This window comes from Austrofundulus limnaeus, unplaced genomic scaffold (assembly GCF_001266775.1).
Source record: "Austrofundulus limnaeus strain Quisiro unplaced genomic scaffold, Austrofundulus_limnaeus-1.0 Scaffold20, whole genome shotgun sequence".
Lineage (NCBI taxonomy): Eukaryota > Metazoa > Chordata > Actinopteri > Cyprinodontiformes > Rivulidae > Austrofundulus > Austrofundulus limnaeus.
Window position 1 is genome coordinate 1568935 of NW_013952422.1, and position 16271 is coordinate 1585205.

The window sequence follows — 16271 nt, forward strand, 5'->3', positions numbered from 1 at the left end:
TTTTAAAACCTGCCAATGTCATTTCTCCTTTTCTATACACCCCCCCACCCACACATACACACACAAAAAAATTTCTGCCTCTTTGAAATTTAAGTATAAAGAATTGAAGGACGACTCAAAACCAAGTTCTGCAAGTGATAACTAAAGTCAACAACATAGTTATTTATTCATACAGCATGTGATGACTTAAGGCTCATTAACAAACACACACACACACACACACACACACTTCCAAAGACACTAAATACAGAAAAACAATGACCTGCCACAAAAAGAGCTGCAACTCCTATCATGAATAATTGAAAGCATCCACTGCTTCTGATAATGGGGCTTCAGTCGCTGCTAAACAATATCACGTATCACGTCATAAAGAGACCATAGGCAGCGACAGACACAGAGATATAAAGTGACCCGACAACAGGATTTCTATTCCTGGAGAAGACGGTTACCTGTCTTGTAGACCGTATTGATGACTTTTATTTCATTGTTGCTTCTTGAGGCCAGAATGTCGATGAGGCAGGCCTCTTCGGTTCCAGCTCCCTGTGAAAACATCAGAATTTAACAGTTTGAAATAAAGAAGAAGTAGCTTAAAAGACAAGTCACTATTTTATTTTTGTAATTTTACTACTACTCCACTTTCTCAGCCACTCAATACATTTTGTTGAACACTTTGAGTCTCTAGGAGGTAGAACAGTTTAATTCAGTTTCTCGTGGTGCTGCATAAATATCTTTATATTCTGTTTGAAGTATATTTTTCAATCGTTTCATTTTCTCTGTTTTCTATGATGTTTTCTGAACACTTACAGCAAATTATTTGTGATGGAACTACCACGGAAGGTCTGGGCCTAACATGTATCCAATTTGATCATCATCATTCTCCTCTGGCTCCAACATGTAAGGATGGATGGACAACTCTTCTCTTGTTGACATCTTTTAATTCATTAGTAAATTAAAAGTTTCTGCGCAGCAAGATAGTTAAACCCCTCTGAAGGCTGGCAGGGTGTGAAGCATATCGTCTGGATTTAAAGAGACAGCCTCAAAATGTGTCGATCATAGACCCACTTCAGAAAAAAGGGATGAAAGGGGGGGCTTGTGGAGTTACAATATGGAAGAATTCAGACCAAAGCATTGCAGTTCCACTTTATACAGACCACAACTGATGGATTTGCATTTGAAAAATAAGGATTTAAAAGCTTGTTAGGTTTCCTTTAACAAATAAAAACCATTATCTTAACACCGATTTTTCCAAACTAAACACTAATCAGTCAGATGACTGATTATGGCACACCAGAGTAACAAAAATATTTACATTTTCAGCATGTTAGTAGGTGTTTATTAGACTATTTTGGTTCTCAGCTGTCTTGACTTTATGCTTTGGAGATATTTCTGAGTATTAAGACCATACCAACCGACGTATGTTGAAAAAACAGTAATGGAAGAAGTTGAACCTTTATTGCATTTTTCAGCTCGTGTGCATCATAGACAGGCGCCAACATCAGCAGACCCAGGACGACGCTCCTGAAGTTTCCACTCAGCTCCGAGGACAGATCATGAGCCAGATCCTGCAGGGAGGAAAGGATTTTAATTAGTAGCTTCTTTAATTTGGGGGGGGGGGGGGGGGGGGGGGGGGGGGTTTCCAGGTGCATAGTTCAATACTATTTCACAATTACTTAACTATGTTATCTTCAGTTATGTAAATGCTGTATATATCAAAAATAAAATTAACTTTGTATCATAGTCTACCTCTGTCTCTTTAAGAACCTCCTACCATTTCAGATACTGTCACTTCAGCACATCTCACAATAAATGCTTCGGAGGTGCTCTGTGGGGCAGGAGCTCAGCTGCAGACTGAGCTCCAGGGAGGTGCTTAGTGTTTAGGCAGCTCCATATAGCTACCACAGGAGATTCAAGGATTTCTCAAACATGCATGAATGAGTCAAAGCAAGACCATGTTGGTGTTTGACGAGGGAATGACATTATAACAAGATATAAAGCTAAAAAAAAGGTCGATTTTGTAGAATACCACTCTTGGTTTTTTTTTTTTTTTTTTGACATTCTATCTGAATAAAATTGCTTTAAGAGGAGAGATTTTTTTGCTTTCCAGCTGTGCTCAATGTCTCCTCACCTCCAGAAGAGAGGGTGTGGTTTCTGGAAACATTTTGGTGGACAGAGTAGCCTCCTGTGTGACCACATGTGGGTGTCGTCAGCATGACTCACTCTTTCTGCCTGCACTCAAAACTTCACTTTTCCTACAGCTTCCTCGCACAAAACTTTATTGACTTCTTACCAGAGGCTATGAAGTGACTCGTTTGTTATTTCATTATGTCAACACAGCAGAAACTTCCCTTTCAGTTAATATATTGATCCGCTTTAGTGAAGCAAAGATATGGACATTGGGCAACATTCTTCTCCGGGATCTGTGTTTGTTAGTTAGACAAGAGAAACTTCCCCTTTCTAACAGATCACTGGCTCTTCTCAGACTTTAAAAGCACTCCTTTCAAAGCTGTGTCTCCTTTTTAGTCAATAAATAACTTGGACTTTATGTCCATTACGTTAATATCACACCTACAGTAAAACAAAAGATGAAGTGTACACATCAGGAGATAACACATACAGCGCTTATGCAAACAATTCATCAAGGCTGCTATTCAGTATTTTATAGTAGCTTGGATATCTTTTCCCCATTTCCCCTGCTTCGTTGTTTGTTTAAGATAAAAGAAAAAAATTACCAATAAAACGACTGTGTTTGCTCAGTCAAACTGCTCACCTTTCCTACGGTTCGTTTGTAGGCCTCTTTGATTTGCTGCCTCTGGGCAATGGTACGATGCGCAATGACATCAATGATCACTGCCTCGTTCGTCCCTGAAAAGAGCATCGAAAGGCTATCAGGTACAAATAACAAAGATCTTCTATTCCCATACTTTTAACTCAGATTAACAGCAAGGGTTTAACCAGGCTGAGTAAGACATGAAAGCAGGAACCACTGCTGCAGGCTCGGAGATTATCCTGACACTGTGCCGTTTGTTGCTGCTGGCACAGGAACCGTCAGCAAAAGACCACAAACTAGAGTCAGGGGGATTTGATTAGACTAAACCCTAACAGTATCAACATTCCTCACGACGATATGCTGACAGGGAGGGAAATATTTGTCTGAATGTTTGTCAGCTGAGCGCGAAGCATAATTTCAGAGTGGTGGGAATGCGCGATCAGCACCGTCAGGATTAATGTGGCTTCGAACCTGGAGCGAGGGGCGAAGGGAAAGGGTCAGAGAAAAAAATGGACGGTTAAAAAAAAAAAATGGGGAAATTTAAAGCTGTCATGACAGTACGAGTGCTGAGCAGCTCTCCAAACTTTCCTCTGGAGCTTGGGAGGACGTGGTTGTTGTTGTTGTTGTTTTTTCCCCCTTTCCAAACAGATTTTCAGAAATATCTTCAGCAGATGACGGTTTGATGGTCGTTTGCTCACCGGCTCCCTTCATGGCGTCTTTCAGCTTCTGGGCATCGGCGTCGGCGTTGAAACCGGCCGCTTCAGTCACGGTGCCACGTTTTCCAATCTGCTCATGGAGGACACATTTACAATCAGCTTTTAATCAAATAAACTGAGACAAAGAGCAAAAAAAAAAGACCCACTGCAATCCAACGTTTTTCAATTATACTTGTGCACTGCAGCATTTCAGTTTTTAAACACACCGGCTCGACATTATTCATTTTAATGCATTCAAGCATGAACTTTCATCAATTTTCAAAATTAAATACAGTGTTACTCATCTATTTACGAGTAAAAAACTGGAGTTGCTACTTTCTAAATTTAGACCACAGTTTAAGAACTATGCAGTTTTGTGTTGATCAATTAGAAAAAAAAAGAACTTCACACAAGAGAGCAATAAAGCAAATATAAAGAACAAATGAACTCAGAGCGCCCTGCGATGAAATGGGGATCTGTCCAGGGCGTACCACGCCTCTCGCCCAATGATAGCTGGAAATAGGCAAAAGCTCCCCACGACCCTGTACAGCATCAAGCGGGTACAGAGATAGACGGATGAATGAACGAGGAATTGTTACAGAAGCATCTTCTGCAGGTTAAACTGCAGACAGCTGCATGTCAAAAAAGGTAAATAAAAATTAGGATGGAATCGACACATTGTGCCGATGTCATTTTAAAATGGCCCAAAAAACATTACCTCACTAATTTCTAACACTTTAGTTGCAAAAGCAATCTTATGTAATCACCTCGCAACCTTACTTCATGTACAAAAATTTCTACGCAGTGTTCAATGCAGTAACTGATCCTTCAAATACCTGAAAAAGACAAATCTTAAGGCAGACAACTTGAGACAGACTTACTGCTGCCATTGTAGGAAGATGATGGAGATCCACTCAGGAGATCCAGAGAGCTTTAAAAAGAACAAAAATAATCCAAAATATGAATGTATAACTCAGTTGGGGGAAAAAATGATCCTCAGAGGTAGTAAACTGTTGTCGTTGGTAACCTGCTAAACATTCGATCAATATTACACGCAGTCCATTTTCTCAGATAAGGCTCTCCATTACATTTATTTGCTCGTCCCTCATTGCTGGTGTGCAGGAGCTAATCTCATTAAGCCCATGTTTGTTTGGACACACCTGTAATTGCTCCACGGAGAGGAAGCATAGTGGGAATTCACTCCTACCTGCAACCAGCTGCTGATGACTCCATTAGAGTGCGTCGAAGATAAAAACATATATAATGTGGGAAAAGTTCAGCACTGCAGTACACTAACAGAACTTCTTTCCAGTGCTAATCAAATACATGAAAGTTTCTAAAGACAACAGAAAGAGGTCTCCAGTTCTTGAAACGTTTACTGATCAAACACAGATAGTTGTGTAAACATAAAGCATTTGATTCCTACTCTTCAATTAACATGTAAAGTGCAGACTAAAGCAACATTTATTGAGCTGCTGAGAAAAACAACAAAAACTATTTTTTCTTTGTCAAATATCTTGATCCATAACTCATTGCACCGTATTCAAATTCTTACCACATGTGCCATAATGGACCCTGGGTGGATATTTGAATCCATGCAAATCTGCTCTATTTAACATGAAGCAAATAGTAAAGTTTCTCTTTTTCCCTAAGAACAATAAATGCTAAAATTAAGATCGCATGAATGCTTTTATTTTTACTCGGAAAGAGGAAACAGGATTATAAAGCACGAATGTCAACTTTTTCTTGGAAACTGAACGATAAAGAAGGAAATGTGCCTTTAAATGATAAAATAAATAAATAAAAATAAAAATGGAAACATAACCTCCATGAAGTCCTTATTGTTTTGCCCCCATCTTGAGATGTAACTGCTCAGAAGACTATGAGTTTTAATTTTAAGAATAAGTCACGACGAGCGAAACTAATTCAGGAAGCAGAGGGTGAAAAAAAAGTTAAACTTGGGAGTTAAAGTTAGCGGTCACACCCAGCTGCTGTCAGACAGAAAACAGCCGCCCGTCTGGAGTTTATCAAGTTAAGCTGTGAAACGCGCCTGAGGACAAACTGAACTACTAACTTACCTGTTACAAGGACAATTCACTCAGCCTGAAGCCCAACTGCCAGGTAGCACTTTGGCAGCACTGATAAATGAACCTTTTAACCGTCTACCAGCTCTCACGCCCCGCCCACTTGGATGCTTCTTCCGCGTGCTGCTGCAGCGTTTACGGAACATCGTCTCAATCGGAAGTGAGGCGTTCAAAGCACAACAGCAATTTGCCATTTAGACACATTTTTGTCATTTTCTTCAAACGTGTACTATTACATTAAAACATAAATAAAATTGCTACTTTGTGGATACTTCTACTTGAAAATCATTCTTATATATTGATAAATATGTCATCTCTTGGATGGTGTACGTCTGAAATGCATTCAGCTTGCCGTAGAAAGCAAAGCTGCGCTCTGAACTACAATACCCAGAGTTCCTTTCGCGCGTCAACAGCAACAGCTAGGATGTTGCGATATCGCTGGCAGCCAAAGATTGCTGTGGTTGCAGAGATTACACCGCTGGGTTGAAACCTCAGTGGAACGTAATTGTGGATGTTCTTATTCCGTGGGAGTCATATTTGCCGCTATAGTCGCGGCAGGCGTAACTGTAGGCGCGTGTCAGGGCTGCGTCGCGTAGAGCGGAGAAAGCTAACTAAAAATCACAGTTTTTATCCTTTAAAAAAATGGAAGCAACTAAAATAGCCGCACGGGTGGTTTAGCTACGAGGCGTCAAAGCGACAGCGGCTACAATACAGCTTACTGAAGATGGAAACAGATTTTCGGCTGACAAATACTGAAGACATCATGTTCAGAGGATAACCTGGATAACCTTACACGAAATGTCATAAAGCGTAAGTAGCTAGCACTTAGCTAGCTTAATGGCTGGTCGAGATGGAGACGATGGACCTATTTTTTTTTTCCTTCCTCAGCAGCCGAGCACGAACAGCTGGATGGCTTGTGAAAGAAACACTTTCTCCGGAGATGCTTTAACCTCCTGGATGGTGTAATTCACTTGCATAACTCTGCTAGTCGCAACCGCTCTGCTAGCGAATGGGAAAAAAAATCCCACCCCAAAAAATAATCATAGATTCTATCAACATCACGATGAAGACCGACAAATGCTTCATATTATAAAACAGACTTGAAAGCGTTATATTTATACCCGTGCAATAATAAGTCTTGAAACAGGAAACGGCTCCTTTGTTGTGGCTGTGTGAAAGTGAAGCCAAAAATACTCGTCGCTCCTGTCATTTTGACAACATGAGGAAGTTCTTTGATTCTCGTCGGGAGTTGGTCAGCTCCGGGCCTGGTTCTGGAGGAGGAGGAGGAGGAGGAGGCAGCTCCGGGTCCAGTCATGCAGGCGGAAATTTCATCGGGAGAGCCTTCACTGTCGGGCGGCACCAAGTCACTGTTGAGGAGATCATTGCTGAAGGTGAGGAGCTCACAAAGACCAGGTGATGTCATTTGATTCTTTTACAGTTTGCAAGTTTAACACAGAAATCTGCCTTCCCCAGGGTCATGCAATTGGATTTATGGTGTATAAATGTAAGAAAACAAATGTGATAACCTCAGACAGTGAGGATAAATCTCAGCTACAACCACAACAAATTTTAGCTCATTGCATTCAAATATTGCTTAGTTTTAGCCATTTTTGTGTTTGATGAAGTAGATCAGCAATGGCGGTTGTAGATGTACACCAGATGATTATTTCCTGAAAGCTTAATTAAAATCCATCCAGTGATTCGTGAGATATTATGCTAAAAATTACACTGTTGACTCCAATAGCCAAGGTTTAAAAACAGATCTGTAAGCTCTTTGAGTATGTGTTGGGATGGACTCTCAGCTATTACCGTAGCAATGTTTCCCCTCAATATCTGTAAAATTGACTGAGCTTACTTTGTGTTTGCTTAGCTGTGGTGGCCAACTTGAACAAGGTTGACTCTAAAAAGTTGTAGATGTTCACCCAATGGTTACATTAAATTATTGAAATTTGTTGCTTCGTGGGATATTTAGGCAAACGGGCAAGAGCATTGCTTGTCAAATTTTAAGTCAAAGACACAATGACTTCAGATTCAATAATATAATTGTGTTAAATAAAATAGAACAATGCAGGAGTGAAATTTAAATGGTATGTTCCAATTCATGTGGTTTTCTGAACCAAAGATGGAGCAGTTCTGGTATTTTCTGACCCTAATCTCTTGTGTCAGGCTGCCAATTTTTTTTTTTATTTTAATTTGAATGTCTAAATAATAAAACACAGCAATGCCAGCTAATCAGAATCCACTCTCTCCTCCATGTCCTTACATGTTCCTCGCAGATCCACGCAGAAATACCACCGTATTATTACATACAGTTAATTTGGAGTAAAAGCTGTCTGAAAATGACAATGCTGTCATAGTTAAACAAAGCAGAGTGAATCTGTAGTCTGAGCCATACCAGCAGATGGTTAGGCCTCACTGTAGGCCTCTTCGTAAACCCTTCAGCAATGGCATGACTAATAGATAACGCTAAGGCAGCACCGTGTGGTCCTGATTGCCTGCACGGATGTAAACTATGAGGACGGACACTAACAGTTGCTGAAGTAATGGGGCAGAAAAGGGGAAAAAATAGCATGCCTGCTAAAATGTTAAAATAATAATAATGGCTTTTATAATCTTGTAAGAACATTTGTTTGTTTAATTTAAAATCTCTCCCCAGCTGGTATATCTCACAATATAATACAGCATGTAACACATCTGATTGACAGTGTTGTTTGTCTTTCTTGTAGGTGGTTTTGCAATCGTGTTCCTCGTGAAAACAAACCAGGGGGTGCGTTGTGCACTGAAGAGGATGTATGTCAACAATGAGCACGATCTGCAGGTGTGCAAGCAGGAGATTCAGATTATGGTGAGTCGCTGAGATTAAACGGTTTCTTTTTGTCTGTGGTTTTGTTGGGTAGCACCATGCGCTGACGTCTGAAAAACAAAAATATCTGGAAAGAAAACTACACGTGCACTATGCCATCAGCATTGCTTTTATATTTTTGTTGCTTTGGCAATGACCATTATATTAAACAACTACTTAACTTAGCCGTTGTTATTAGTTATTCTTTATTCCTAGCTAACGGGGGAAAGGTTTTGGTTGTGATTTTTTTTTAAATTATTATTATTACTTACCTTCAGATCTTTGGCAAATTTTAAATTAATTATGTCTATTTACTTGTGTAAACAAATAAAAATCTGCCTCTTTTTTTAAACTTTGTAATGATGAAAAATAAAACATGTATTTCTGCTTTTACAAACAACATGAATGTCACAATATATTTTCTAAAAATGTAAATAATCAGTGATGTTAGAAAGTTTAGCAGTATTTCTGTTTACATTTTGCACAGAACTTTGCCTTCTTTGTGTTAAGGAACACAGGAAGGAAGGAAGGAAGCATTTGATGTTCAACTTGCGAAAAAGGGCAGATTGCATAATTTGACAAACATTCAACAAGATCATGCACATTGTTGGCCTCATTTTGTGTTTTTAATTTGCAGCCTTTCTTTTTTTTTTTTCTTTAATTTCTCCACACACGCAGACAGTTTTTCACCAGAGCTGCAATATTTGACATTTTTTTGTTACCTAACAGCTTTCTGGTCTGGTCTTTCCATTGCAGCTCCCTCTGCAGGGGATGGCCTCGCACTGCACCTCCCACTGACCATTCAAAATTCTGCTGTTATTTGTGTGTTCCTGCAGAAAGATCTCGTGGGTCACAAGAATATTGTTGGATATCTGGACTCCAGCATCACAGCGATGGGATCCAGGGACGTATGGGAGGTTCTCATACTGATGGACTACTGCAAGGGTGAGCGCTAAACGCAGGCGTGTGTGGATGCCACCGAGAAGGGTGACAAACGTCAGAGATGCGTGACTGTTTGCTCTGCTGGCTGTTACGGTTACAGGAGGGCAGGTGGTCAATCTGATGAATCAGAGACTTCAAACTGGATTCACAGAGTCTGAGGTGCTTCAGATCTTCTGTGACACCTGTGACGCCGTCTCCCGCCTGCACCAGCGGAAGACGCCAATCGTCCACAGAGATCTAAAGGTGACATGAAAGATGATGTTTGATCATGTTTATGTAAAGTTGAGCCTTGTGCTTTTCATGCTCAGCAAGAGGCACAAGCCTAAACCCAGGGAGTATCAGCTACTGCTGCTTCAGCTTTTTAAAGGTTTATGTCTAAACGACCGATAATGCAGCTCTTTGTACTGTGGACAAAAGAAGATGACATCCAGTCTAATTGTGTTAACTCAGCAGCTGTGCCTACTATAGATAACCCTGCTGAGATGTCTCTTGAAAAATCATGATTAGTGTGTTGGCGTGTGAGAGGAAGCTGTGTTTAATTATTCATTGAGCTAATAGGAGAGGAGAATGCGACTTATTGTAATGCTTGACATAAACTCACCTTCTGAAAAAAGAGCTGAGTAGCTGCACTGATTTGAACTAACAGTCTCTTAATATGATTGATCCATATTGAAGGAAACATGACTTTACTGCAGGTCAGATGTTTTGATTAAAACCTTTTGAAGGTGTGGGCCAACCCGGATTAGGGTTTGGCAGAGATGGTTAATGGGGGTTTTATGCAAAATCGACTTTTTTAAGCTTTATATCATGTTATGATGTAATTTCCTCATCAAAAACATACCCAGAGTGTTGCTTCAACTCATTCATGCATGTTTGAGAAATCCTTGAATCTCCTCTGGTAGCCAATGTGGAGCTGCCTAAATGGTACAAAGCACCGCCCATTTGTACAAAGCTCCTCCCTGGAGCTCAGTCTGCAGCATTCCTCCCCTGAAGCATTGTTGTGAAGATTTGCTGAAGTGGAAGTGTCTGAAATGGTTGGAGGTTCGACTCCCGCCCTTTTAACAACCCTGGTTTCAGTCTGTGTTTTTTGTCTTCACCCCCGCAGCTCATTGTGTCTGCGTTCTTGTATATCTGCAGGTGGAGAACATCCTTTTGCACGACAAAGGTCATTATGTGCTGTGTGACTTCGGCAGCGCCACAAACAAATTTCAGAACCCGCAGACTGAAGGAGTGACCGTGGTGGAGGAGGAGATCAAGAAGTTAGTGCTTTTTTTAACTGTTTTTAATCATGTTACAAAGACTTACTTTATTTACTTTTCTTACCGTCATGTTTCAGATACACAACTTTATCATATCGTGCTCCAGAAATGGTAAACCTTTACAATAACAAGATTATCACAACAAAGGCTGATGTCTGGGTGAGTGATATGACTGTAACACATAATCACAGTTCATGGGCTCTCATTAATCAAACAGATCTTCAAGTATTTCTAATTTTAATGTGAACTGTTGAAGGATTTGTTCATGTCTTGGTGATGGTAGTGGGGCTTCTCCTGATGGTCTGTTTCTTCTCCTCATCTCTACTTTGACTGGGTTTGCATGCGGTTTTTCCTCTCCAGGCGCTGGGCTGTTTGCTGTACAAGTTGTGCTTCTTCACTCTCCCCTTTGGTGAAAGCCAGGTGGCCATCTGTGATGGCAGTTTCACCATTCCAGATAATTCCCGCTACTCTTACGACCTTCACTGCCTCATTCGTTAGTACCTTTTTGATCATCATTATCATTAAAGCTTTAAAGAGTGGCGGCTTTCACCTTGTTTGTTAGATTTTGTTTGTTGTTGTTGTTGGATTTTATACTTTAGTTCTCCACAACGGTGTTTTCAGGGTACATGCTGGAGCCAAACCCAGACAACAGACCTGACATCTATCAAGCGTCCTACTTTGCTTTTAAACTAGCTCAGCGGACCTGTCCTGTTCAGAATGTGAAGGTCAGTGTTTCTGAAATCCAGGAGCATCAAAAATATTTTTGATTTGATTCATTTTATCTCATCAAAAGTTGATTTTCTTCTTCTAATCTGCAGCGACCTATTTGCCTAACCTACATAGATGTAAGAAAAGAAAAATCAGCACATCTTTATCAAATACAAACAGATATTAGTAGGCACAACGAGATAAATGTGGCGCACTTTTCTTTCTTAACTTTACCATTTGTCCTGTAGCCCTGTGCAGATTTTCATGTCAGCTTTCTCCTTTTCCTTCACCAGAATTCTCCAATTCCTTCCAAACTCCCTGAGCCAATCACAGCAAGTGAGGCTGCAGCAGCAAAGAAGAGCCAAACTAAACCCAGGCAAACATGACCCCATTACTCTGTCGTACATTTAAAGCTGTAATAATGCTATGTTTTGTTGAGCTAATTACTTACAGTCATCATTTTGACTGGATGACACAGTGTTGTAGTGGTTAAGAGTTGTTGCCTCTTTGAGGTCGAAGAAAATTATGGGATAAATCTTGTGCCAGCAGGAACTGAATTTAAATTGCTCAGATTGAATCTGAATGTGCAAAATTTGAAATTGAATGCATTGGTTTGAAAATAAATTCCACTAAATTGAAACTGAATTTAATGATTTGAATTTGAATTAATTTGCTTCGAAACTGTATTTTGTTTTAATAACAGAGTGTAACAAAGTTGATGCAATCCACTGTAAAAGTGACAAAAGTTATTTTTAAATTTTAATTATAAAGTTTATTCATTTAAAACAAAACAACATAAATTCAACATACAAAAAAAACAAACAAATCAAATTAAATGAAAGGTAGCAGAAGAAGAAAAGAATCTTGTGATTTCTGCCCCTATTCCTTAAATAAATTCAATCAAAGAAAATCTTCAATTTACAACGTCCAAAAAAATGAAAGAAAAAACAATAAAGGTTTAATTCCTTCTTGAGTAACAATTCATGCCTTATACTTATACATATTTCTCCAACAGATTTACCTTTATCATTTTCTTAAATATACACATTGATCTGGCTTTTTTAACGTTATCCTCCAGATTATTCCATAATTTACCGTAATTCTCTGGACTGAGGTACTCCGTTCCATTTTATTGCAGTGATTCATTTTACCTATAAAAAATATTACATTTACATGACATCATGCATCAGTCAGCAGCAGCATCTGATCAATATGTGATCCATGATGTGATGTAATTGTAACATTTTCTACATATAGGTAAAATTAATCGCTGCAATAAAATAACTTTCTCTATTTTTGTCACTTTTATGGTGGATTGCATCAACTCTGTTACATACAGAAGGGAAACTTCATTGAAGTGAAACGTAAATCTGTAGATCTGTGTTTGATTACTCTGGCTGGCTTTCTCAAGGACCAGGATGTGACACAAGAATCTGAATTTGGGAACTGAAAGTGAAAGTAGTCAAACTGAATTGTTAAAAAACCAAAATACACTTTCAAAGCAAATTCATTCAGATACAAAACTTGAAACTCAGTTTCAAATCATTAAATTCAGTTTCAATTTAGTAAAATTCATTTTCAAACCAATGCATTCTATTTCAAATCATGCACATACAGATTCAATCTGAGCAATTCAAATTCAATTCCTGCTGGCACAAGATTCATCCCATAGAAAGCAGATGGATGGTATTTTGACGCTCATAACATATTCCTTGATTAACAAGAAATGCTCCTTCCTCCTTTTGTTGTCAGACTGACAGACCCTATTCCCACCACCGAAACCTCCATCACCCCTCGTCAGAGACCCAAAGCGGTGCACACTCAGCCTGCTGCTGGCATCCTCCCCATCCAGCCTGCTGCTCTCACCCCTCGCAAGCGGGCTAATCTCCCCGGTGGTGCAGCTCAGCCTGTGGGTATGTACGACACTCTGTCTCTATTCTCCTGTCTGTTTTTAATTAAAACAACGTTCCTATATGCATAGGTCCCTCTAAACCTTTGTGCGCATATTAAATGCACCAATTCTCAACAGGAACAGATCAAACACGCAGGTTGAGACACATTCAAATTAAAGTAACCTAACCATAGCCCCGTAGTGACTGGAGTTTTTTTTCTAATTCTCCCTCTTTCTACGTGACTGCTTCAGGTGATGTCAGTTTTTTGTGCCTGTTTTAAATCACGTTGGGGTACAAGCTTTCAGGGTATCTTTAGCGCATTTTAATGAGACATATTTACATACAGTAAATGCAAGTCATGTCCCTGTTGTGAAGTGATGTGTAAGGTTTGTTTGACGTCCTGCAGGAGTCAGCTTAGACCTCTCCCAACCAGCTGCAGCTCTCCAGTCACAGAAGGCACAGACGTCAGCGCAGCCCCTCCTCCAGACACAGAATAATACGAGTCAGGCTGCAGCTTCACACAAGCAGGTATGCACTCGGTCATGGAAGAGTCTTTTTCAAATTCCTGCATGCTTTGTTTCACAGTCATTTATTTCTTAACGAATGTGTGAAAAACACGCACACCCTATGGCAGGTCGTTGTAACATATAATATTTTAAATTTAATTACTTTTAAAAATAGAAGATGTGCTTCTTAAAGGGTTCTTGGACTAAAAACTGCAGATCCAGAGAAGATTTGACAAGAGAAAGGAAGTTGTAGCTCAATTATCTCGTATGGACAAACAAACGTTTTAAAATTCCTAAAAGAGTTTTCTTGGTTATTAAAACTCAGGATTTGGAGTTTAAAAACAGCTTTGTTATGTGGTGCATGAAGTGTTTTCCTCATGTTGTTTTTACTTCTGCTAAATGACAATTTAAAGATGAACAGAGGCTGGCATTGTTCGCTTACACTTGTGACCTTACCCTGCTAGAATAAAAGTAACTTATAATATTTTACATTTACTCTTAGAGCCACAGTTTGTATTGGTGAAATTTATTCCTGACATTTTGTCTACTTTCTTGATATTAGGGATAGTGATAAACACTATTGATGAACTGGACTCCAGTCTGGCTGTGTGGACCAATTTGTTTTTAAAAAGTAACATATAATCTAACATAACTCCTATTTCAAATGAATTTTTTTACACCTCAATGATCCCATTCCTTCCTTTCTTGCAAAAAATTAAATCTATCTAAAATATAATTTCTGCTAGTGAAAAATATATTTCAAAACCACCACCAAAATGAAAAACTGAGGCCTCATGGGTCATTTTGACCGAAGGGCAGCAGGAGGGTTAAAATCGTGGCCAAGTTCTACATTGATTTAAGAGCTTGGGACTTTAATAAATTTGTAAATATTTCACATCTGTTGCTTTTCTTTAAGTGGAAGCAGTTTTGCCTCACGTATTTGTGTCTGACTGGACAGCCAGCTGCAGCTGCGGGAGGAGAGACGGCAGAATCACAAGTGGGTAAAGCTGATGCCGTACCGCAAGCACCGCCAGCATCCCAGCAACAGACCACACCTCCCTCTGTGGTCAGCTCCGCTCCCCAGCAGGCCGCACAGACTCCGTCCAGCCCCGCCCCGCCTCAGCGCCCCGCGCGCCGCAAGCAGACGAGCCAGGCTCAGCAGCCAGACGCTCAGCCTTCTCCCAGCAAACCGGCGTCCGCTCTGCTGCAGGAGATAACTCCGCCGCCAGCTGCCCAAACGCAGCCCGCTTCCTCTGAGATCAGCCAAAAATCAGCTCAGACAGTAAGAGCTCCCCCTCTCCTTCTAACACCTGAGCTACAGCTCTGTGGAGCTGTTAGTAGTGTTTACTGCCTGGTTCATCTTCTTGTTATATCTACGCGTCTTGATCAGACTCCACCTGAGACTCCAAAGACGACTGAAGAGCGAGGCCACCAAGGTGAACCGGGTGAAACTGCAGTTCCAGCCAGCGACTCCTCACAGCCGCTGCAAGCAGATGATGGAAGTGCTGCTCTCAGTCAGTAAGTGTTTATCTTTGTTACGAGGTTTTATGTGTGCAAACTCAAGACAGAAAAATCACTTGGTCCTTCTTAAAAGTCTAAAACCAAGTTTTTTTTTTCAAAATAAAAGAGGACACAATTACTCTTTTACTATTACTGTGACTCTTCTGCCTTTGTTCTGTTATGGCATATTTATGTGTGTGTCATTTTTCTTGTAGATCACTTACATCTCCACAAAGCCAGTCAGCTCAGCTTAATCTCTGCGATGCAGCACAAGACCAAAGCACAGCTGCATCCACTGGTCCTGCCGCCGCCGCCGCCACCAACACCGTGACTCAGCCAGCGTGGAACCCGTTCGACGACAATGACTTCTCCAACCTCACTGCTGAGGAGTTCAAAACTGATGACAAAAAGACTACTGGTAATACTTGTTTTTATTTTTTGTTGCAAAAGCATTAAAAGAGGAAATAGTGGATAAAAACAGCAAGGATTGGAATGCCAGTAAAACCCAAGTCTTATGAATAAGTTGTTGTTTTGCACTAGACTTACTGTCAGATTCTGAGGCAGCATCACCTGAAGAGCTGATACCAGGTCTGCAGGCCTCATCTGTGGAAAACACTCTTCAAGAAACAGGTACCCTACATTTCTGTCTTCAGTCTACAGTTTCAGGCAGCTGATGCTCGTTTACAGTCACAGTGTGAGAGGCCAGGTTCACCCTGGACTGCAGTTTTTACTTTTGTTTTTCCACGCTGATCCCAATTTATTCATAAATGTCTCTGCCTCTGTGTCCCAGCTGAAAGACCGTCTGCTCTCCTGGACTCAGGAGCCTCACTGCTGGTTGTCCCAGATCCTTTCCATACCCTAGAACTGTCAGATGCTCCAGGTAAATATTCAGCTCTGTTCACCGGTTCTCTGCACACATCTGTTTGGTGTTTTTTGCAAGTTCCTATAAAATTCTGTACTTTTTTTATTTTACAGGTGCAGGAAGCCCTTATTGCTTGTAAATTTAAAATGTTCCTGAATTTGAATAAATAGAACTTCTGTCTGATTTAGTAGCTTATATTAAGCTTATATATATA

At 40.2% G+C, this 16271-nt stretch overlaps 2 protein-coding genes across 3 annotated transcripts in view; one reads left to right on the forward strand and one right to left on the reverse strand.

Moving 5' to 3' along the window:
* Window positions 1–5662, reverse strand: part of anxa4 (annexin A4) — a 9870-nt gene extending 4208 nt beyond the window's left edge. Inside the window, exons 1-6 of the mRNA XM_014003784.1 lie at window positions 5541–5662; window positions 4344–4393; window positions 3466–3553; window positions 2768–2862; window positions 1449–1562; window positions 450–540 (exon numbers count right to left, since the gene is read on the reverse strand). Coding sequence (XP_013859238.1) covers window positions 450–540; window positions 1449–1562; window positions 2768–2862; window positions 3466–3553; window positions 4344–4352 — 397 coding nt within the window. The 5' untranslated portion in view covers window positions 4353–4393; window positions 5541–5662. The remainder of the gene's footprint in view (window positions 1–449; window positions 541–1448; window positions 1563–2767; window positions 2863–3465; window positions 3554–4343; window positions 4394–5540) is intronic.
* Window positions 5663–5815: 153 nt separating this feature from the next.
* The window catches only part of LOC106514489 (AP2-associated protein kinase 1), a 30691-nt gene continuing 20235 nt past the window's right edge, over window positions 5816–16271 (forward strand). The window contains exons 1-16 of one of the 2 annotated variants that reach the window (XM_014003783.1): window positions 5816–6937; window positions 8273–8391; window positions 9225–9333; window positions 9431–9573; window positions 10468–10589; window positions 10667–10748; window positions 10950–11082; window positions 11211–11314; window positions 11591–11673; window positions 13050–13210; window positions 13596–13717; window positions 14654–14977; window positions 15086–15213; window positions 15411–15613; window positions 15736–15825; window positions 15986–16075. In XM_014003783.1, coding sequence (XP_013859237.1) covers window positions 6766–6937; window positions 8273–8391; window positions 9225–9333; window positions 9431–9573; window positions 10468–10589; window positions 10667–10748; window positions 10950–11082; window positions 11211–11314; window positions 11591–11673; window positions 13050–13210; window positions 13596–13717; window positions 14654–14977; window positions 15086–15213; window positions 15411–15613; window positions 15736–15825; window positions 15986–16075 — 2185 coding nt within the window. In that variant the 5' untranslated portion in view covers window positions 5816–6765. The remainder of the gene's footprint in view (window positions 6938–8272; window positions 8392–9224; window positions 9334–9430; window positions 9574–10467; window positions 10590–10666; window positions 10749–10949; window positions 11083–11210; window positions 11315–11590; window positions 11674–13049; window positions 13211–13595; window positions 13718–14653; window positions 14978–15085; window positions 15214–15410; window positions 15614–15735; window positions 15826–15985; window positions 16076–16271) is intronic. The other variant, XM_014003782.1, reaches the window with a different exon arrangement.